Raw genomic sequence first — 7,468 nt, forward strand, 5'->3', positions numbered from 1 at the left:
GTAAAGGGCGATCATATGTGGTACAATGGAGCAAATAATCTTCTCGTAATTCCTAAGAGATTATTTCCTTAGCTAAAGAAAGGTAATTAACATTCTTTTTCTCTATTCTCTTTTCTTCAACTCAGCAAATATCACACGTGGCAGCTCTAAAGGAATGCTGATGTCAATCCATTCCAGATGGCCTTACAAACATCTATCTAAACCCCCTTGATCAAATCATTCAGACAACCCGACCTTAATAATTACAAAATGTTCCTGGCGTAATCTGAGATTCTGAGCTGCATGAAAAATTGAAGGGAACAATAAAGCGAGGATATACATCTAGGCCTCTTTCTTAGCTAGCTACACCATGTTCTCGGCGGCGTTGCCCTTCCGCGGCACGGCGTCGGCCCCTATCGTGGCCCTGCAGAGCGGGCAGGTGGTGCGCGTGGTGTGCAGCCAGGTCGCGAAGCAGCCCCGGTGGAAGACGTGGCCGCACCCCGGCAGGACGCTGCACCGCTCGCCGGCCTCGTACTGCGCCATGCAGATCACGCACGAGCTCTGGCTCCGGCGCAGCTCCTTGTCCTCCTCCTCCTCCGCCGCCGACGCAGCGCCGCCGTCTCGGTCGGGTATCTGCCTGTACGCGACATCCGGTATGCTCTTCAGCAGCCTCTCGACGGAGAGCAGCTGGCAGCGCTTGCGCACGTGGCGGACCAGCTCCGCGATTACGACGACGAGCACCAGGGCGGCGCTGAGCGCCAGCAAGACGAGGAGGGCCATCAGAAACCCCCATAGGAACCAGTCCAGCACGTCGTCCGCGTCCATGATGACGACGGCGGTGATCGATCGTCTCGACGGTAACTTTCTGAACCTTTTTTAGGTTCCTTCCTCGAAGGGTTTATGATAGATACGGGGTGAGATACGTAATGCAGTTGATCGAATTAGGTAAGGCGTGTTACGTGTAGCTAGATAGCGGGACGGGACGTACGGAGATGCCTGTTCTCGAGTTTGACATGGATTCGACACCGCAATTTCGATCTGACTCGGGTATATACCTACGTTCCCAACGCAATCTCTGCGCACGTGCAGGTTAGCTAGCTGACATTATCTCAATCTAATTAAACCGAACTTTAATCTGATCCGTAACAACCTAGCTAATCGGAATCTGTTTCAAAAGAGTAGCACGTCTCTTCTTTCCCGACACGGAATTCGTGTTTGCCCACGATCGATTAGTAGGACACCATCGAATACTCACGTTCCTTCCTTCAAAGCTTCTTCCCTCGTCGAAGCTCGGTCGCAGGATTCGCTTAATTGCTCTCGCCGGTGGAAGAGCTAATAATTAACCTATGGACGATGGTTGGGAGTTCCTCATATGGGTTCTCGCGACCTTCCTTTTCAGTATCCTCGTACTGGCCATCATGGACTGCATCGAGAGGCGACAACGACGACTGGAGGATGAAGCCGTGATCGGGGCTGCGGTGGCGACGGAGATGGCCCGGGCGGACGGCGCAGCGGCGATAGTGCGCGAGATACTGGACTACGTGTCGTTGCCACGGCAGCACCAGCCGGGCGGCGCTGCTGCTGCTGCCGCGGGCGACGGGTCGACGACGGCAACAGAAAGGCCGGAGTGCGTGTTTTGCCTTGGGGAGCTGGAGGATGAAGAGGACGCCGAGGAGTGGATTGTCCTCAAGACGTGCAGGCACGAGTTTCACCGGAAGTGCATGGCCAAGTGGATCCTGCAGAAGAAGAGCAGCTGCCCCACATGCAGAGCACTGGTGTGGCCAGACGTATTGCCGGAAACGCCGCCTCTTGCTGATATGGTCTAGAGTCTAGGCTCACTCTAGAGATGTATTTTCACTTAACTTACATTTTAGTCATGTATAGTTAGTGTAAATTAGTTTCTAAAAGGATGATTGTGAAATAATTCGTATGCATATAGTTTCTTTTTGTGGGTAGAAGAGCATTATGTTAATCAATAGGGATTGCAATGAGGTCATGGACTTGCTACCCAATTACATTGCTAAAAAAAAGCTCCCCAATTACACATTCAGGTTACACGCCATGCCATGCCATTGTTTCCTCTGTCTTTGTGAGATTCACAAGACAGTGACTCACCCTACTTTAAGATCGATCCACTTTTACGGAGGATAGTTGCTGACTACCATTAACTAACAATCCAATTTGTGAAATAATTCGTTATTCGTATATATGTAGTTGTAGCAACAGGTTTGTCAGAAAGTCAACATGTATGTAACTCAACGATTGTTGAAGAAATAAATCAATAGGCTACGATGAATGTGGCTACACGATGCGGTGATGATGCTCGAACATGAGTATCACCGCCACATATGCTGACTATAATATTAGTATATTTTTGCAAAATACTTGAATTAATCCTTGAACCTGCAATTAATCCAGAAATAAAGTAGAACTGTGTAGTGAAGAATACATATGCAGAACATTGAAGATGTAATCACCGTCTCATAAATTGACTTTTGCATTCTACTTGAACAGATTACTTGTGACATAAATTCAATTCGGCTCCCGGGTGCATATGCTCCCTCAACCAAAAAATTATATTTTGAAATGTTGAATAATGAAGAAAAATTCTACATGTACATCTCCATATCTATATGTGCATTCGTCAAGTTTCGCGAGAAGCAAATATTTTCTGTAGTCTATGTAAAAAGGAGAAAATTTATCTTCTGAAAAGCCTTATTTTTAGCATTGACTTTTGTCTATTTTCCAGACGCCATATGATAAGTCGATTTTTCATAAAATAATTTTGTAGCACGTGAAGATGTATGTACAAATTTTTTGTTTCCATTTTTTAATTTTTTTCAAAATATGTGTAACATGTATTTTAAAATAAAGGGAGCAAATGCTCTCATGTGCCAAAACATCACTTACTTGTGAACCCTATATATACTACCTCTGTTTCAAGGAATAAGGCGCACGCGTATTTCAAGACGAAATTTGACCATAAAAATTGAGCCATAAAATTTTAATTTTCTTATATGTAATTAGCACCGTTGGATTCATACTGAAAAGCACTTTCTAATAATGCTAATTTATATTTAAAGTATTTTTTGGTCAAATAAAAAACACGTAAAAAGAGGACACCTTATTCCTTGAAATCGAAGTAGTATATAATAAGCCAGTACCACTAAAGTTAAAGGGATACGTTAGCCTAGAATGGGTATCGAAAGATCCTAGCCATCCACATAGAATCAAAGTAAGCCAGTACCAGTAAAGTTAAAGGGATACGTTAGCCTAGAATGGGTATCGAAAGATCCTAGCCATCCACATAGAATCAAAGTTTGCAGGGGGGGGGGGGTGTGCAATGAAGCAAAAACCATATAACAAATCACATGTAAAGGACGGGAGCAACTTGGGGCCAAAGTTGGAATCAGCCCACCCTCTAGGAAATGAAAATGTGATCCAAACAGTAGCATGCATGTCAACAAATCCTGAATCAAATACAACTAGGTAGAGCGAGGGCATGACTTCGGAGCCGGGGCAAGAAAAAAATTGATCGACACTTGAATGTCGCCATTGTGCCCTTGTTGTCAGATGGAGCAAGTAACCAAGATGTATGAAACCCGGTTTCATCTTCAGCGTTGCATCCTACCAGCGACGCATCTGACACCCATCACTGGTGCACAGTACCGGTGGTTGCATACTGGTGACGTCGGCCTCTACCGTCAGCAGTCCGGAAAACACGCCTGCTACATAAACATAGTATAGATTATTATTGTTTACATTATATTCTGCATGCTGGGTTTTATTTCTGTTTTCACCATTTTTCTGTCTTGCTGAAAATAATTATACGGGATGTCACCAGATTCTGTGATTGAATTTTCAAATTTCTTAAATTGGTGACTTTAGAGGTGAATTAGATCACTCACGGAGGATCTCCTTATTTGTAATATTAATGATTTTTGTGATGGACTATGGGTATAACACTAACTCGATAGTGCATACATCAATGACTTCATCATATGAATGCAAGAAAGCGTAATGAGGGTTTTTAAGAGTTCAGAGGAGATAGCAACAAATTTGTCGGTTTTCAGAAATTTCTCTCACAGAAAGAGCATACTTCTATATTGTGCTATCTTGAGTGGCTCTCGTTAGTTTTTGGGGTCGTGGATTTTTCTTATCTTTGTTAGCTAACATATTATGGTAAGAAATTTCAACACAATACGCATTATTATAGATGAACTATTATTATCTTTTTTCGGATAAGAAACTCCAAGGCTTCATATGACAAAGCACCGGATTGCTTTTCATGTATAGTTGCAAGGTAATATCTTTTGTGCCGAGAAATGAAGACAAGTTGATAAAAGAGAAGATTCTCATAGATTTAACTGTTGGAGTTTTCAAGTCATAAATTTTGATTGATGAATAAATTGTGATGTGCATTTCCAGTACTAAAGCTCCATCAAGTACTTATTCTGATGTGCATTTTTTAATTGTGACCTTCATAGTTTTGATTTACTTGCCCTGTCATTATTGTGGTCAATCGGTCGTATTGTTTCCCCATTTCATGAAGATGTTTAAAATTTGTAAGAAAACATGAATAATTGTCCATATTTTATCATATGTTAATACATTTCCAAGTTTCTCATTTAAATTGTATCATTTGTTCTTTTAAAATGGATGGGTGAGGCAATGGGCGCTACTATGGTCTAGTTTATTATGAAGGAGCTGTTTCCGCACTCCATCCTCATCCATAAGTTTAAAAATTCATTTTCTGAGTAAAATCTTGTTTTTTAACTCTAAAACCCCCACTCATAACTCTTCTTGGTCATTGGTTCTGCATATGATATTCCACTTAGTCATCTATATATTTTTTTTATGACCATCACTTTGCCCAAAAAAAAAAAAGAGATCTAAAACTATCCGAGTCTCATTGGTACACCTTTTGGTATTTCAAGAAAAGAGAGCATGCATATTGAAAATCTCATCAGGAAATAACTAATAAGGACTAAATGATTCCCATAAGATAGCATCTGTCCGATCCTACAACTCAATTTTCTCAAAGCGATCCTAAATGGGTTTCTACTCACCATTTTTAAATTTATAAAAATTTATCGGGGTTACCAATTATCTAAATGGAAAAGATCTTATGTCACACCAAATAGAATTTTGTATTCTTCTTCTACTTCTTTTGCATTGCCAAAGAAGAAAATGTCACTCTTGTAAAAAATAATTTTGAGGCTCAACAATTGTCCAACTAGATGTGGACATCCACTAATTTTACCTTGTTCTTTAGCCCAAGAAATAAGAATTTATAATATATCTGCCACTAAATTAAAAAATAGAATAGGAGATAAAATTATGAACCCTGGTGCACCACTTTGGGTCAAGGCTCTTCAAAAGCAAGGTTTGCTAAAAAAAAGGAACAATTTACTTTGTCATACGCCTTTTGAAAATATGTATCTAAAAACCATTATCCATTTTCTTCCTTTGAAGTTCATGAATAGATTCATGAAGAATAACAACTCCCTGTAGAATGTGTCCATTCAACATAAAAGTTGTTTGTGTCGGTTGCACAACATCTGCAATATCAGAAATGTGATTTGTCCAACTTAGTGAAAAATTTAACCTGAAATTAAGTACAAAAATGAGACGGTATTGTTGTATTTGAATATCATTTTATTTTAGGGATTAAAATTATTGTGCAAAAACTTACACGAAATAACGGTAGCTCTCCCTTATATATGGAAGCTACCGAACATTGACATTAGATCCTCTTTTATAATGCCCCAAAATTTCTGATAGATCTTAGCAGAAAATATGTTTGGTTTCGGACTTTCGGTGCCTAATTCTTTTCCATTTGCATTACCACATCAGACACCTATTTTTTTGTAAAATCCGTTGTTAAGATCACATTTTCATCTAGCAAAATTTACTTTATATCATGAGTTACGGACTCAATCATCACGCAATTATTATTTGGGGGCGTACCGAGACATCTTTTTTTTGTAATACTTAGAGTATATGGTTTTAGATTCTCTTGCCAATAATAGTCCCTTCATCTTGCTCAAGCTGAAAATTATTTTCCTCCTATGTTCGCCATTTGGTGTTATCGCCACCCCCTGGATGTGTATGACCTTAGACCATTGAGCCCACTCGTTATGTGTTAACTTGGCCACCCCATCATCAGCATTGCACAAAGTTTTCTTTCGCCCTCATTTAGTGTTGCAGTTTCGGCCTTACGGTCTAAAATACCAATTATATTGAGTAAACGTTATTTTTATATTTTATATGAACCACTAAAATTCTGCACGCTGCATGTGAGGAATTGCCGAAGGTGGGTCGTAGGCGAGCCATTGTCCGCAGGGCCACAAGGCGGTGAGCTGATCGGGTTAGCCTGCATTGAGACATCATGCTCGCTAGTGTGCATGTTGTTCGCCCATCGAGACGATGACATCATCATTGACCTCCTATCCGGTTGATGCACAAGGTGAGACGGTTGACGAATGCGGCGACATAACATCAGATCTCTTGTACCAGTACACTCCAGGGCAGACTCTGCCCGCGGCAAAGAAAAGCGCGGTTTGTTCTTCCGCGGGAGAAGAAATTGACGAAAATCCTGCCATAACGACACATTGCTGCCTAACAACTAGTACTTCGTTGACGTCAACGATCAACGACCCATGCGATATGTGACGCGGCAGTGAAGATGGGAGGCCATCATCATCATCATCATCCTCTATGTCACCCATAGTTTTCGAGGTAGAATTGTGGTAATTCTCCCCTCGGACATACTACCAAATTGAGAACAAGGACGGAATTTGTGTTCAATAGAACACCAAAAAGAACCGGCCTAAGCCATGTTCTCTAGGAAGATATTGTCGCCAACATTGTGGAAAAGGCGGCCCCCAAATTTATTTCGGTTTCTAAACTAGGAAGTATGGTTACCGCCATTGGAGCCGCCTGGTCCTCGTAGAGGTTGAGGTTGTGTTGCATATGGCGGTCGTGGTGGGAGTGTAGGTGGTGGTCCTAATCGAGGTTGATGTCACCCTTGTCTGAGGAAATAAATAGCACATAACACCAGTTGTTGGTGTTTGCACAAAACCACAGGTTACAGTTTGTTTTGCATGCGAACACCAGATTTCTTGGTAATCTTTGCAAAAAACACATAATACATGATTAGCCTATGTTAACACATTAATTAGATGACCGGGCCCAGTAGCAGGAAGCCCAAACTGCTCCACACGCCCATCCAGGCCATCTTCAACCAAACTCCCCTGCTCCTTTCTCGTAAAAAAAGAACGCTGCTCTCCTATACCACCGAGGCGACCACATCGTACGAGGCGGCGACCTGGAATCCGGCGACGGCGGCGGGGGCGGCGGCGCGTCGGAGATGGCGGAGATGGAGGAGTACGAGACAGACACAGATTGGTTTGCCACAGCAATCGGCGAGTCGACTTTAATTGAGGCGGCCTCCACGCGACCTGGCGCCGGCGGCGGGGGCGGCGCG

The 7,468-nt window shown here is 42.2% G+C and overlaps 1 protein-coding gene across 1 annotated transcript; it reads right to left on the bottom strand.

Moving 5' to 3' along the window:
* Positions 1–342: 342 nt before the first annotated feature.
* LOC124655238 (RING-H2 finger protein ATL56-like) lies at positions 343–804 on the bottom strand. Its single transcript, XM_047194166.1, has one exon. It carries the CDS (start codon positions 802–804, stop codon positions 343–345), a length of 462 nt encoding a protein of 153 aa, XP_047050122.1.
* Between the last annotated feature and the right edge of the window lie 6,664 nt (positions 805–7,468).

Source organism: Lolium rigidum, chromosome 5, assembly GCF_022539505.1.
Source record: "Lolium rigidum isolate FL_2022 chromosome 5, APGP_CSIRO_Lrig_0.1, whole genome shotgun sequence".
NCBI classification, from domain to species: Eukaryota; Viridiplantae; Streptophyta; class Magnoliopsida; order Poales; family Poaceae; genus Lolium; species Lolium rigidum.

Bases quoted from the DNA above. Each gene is read 5' to 3' on its own strand.
- LOC124655238 (XM_047194166.1), bottom strand. From the start codon at position 804: ATGGACGCGGACGACGTGCTGGACTGGTTCCTATGGGGGTTTCTGATG.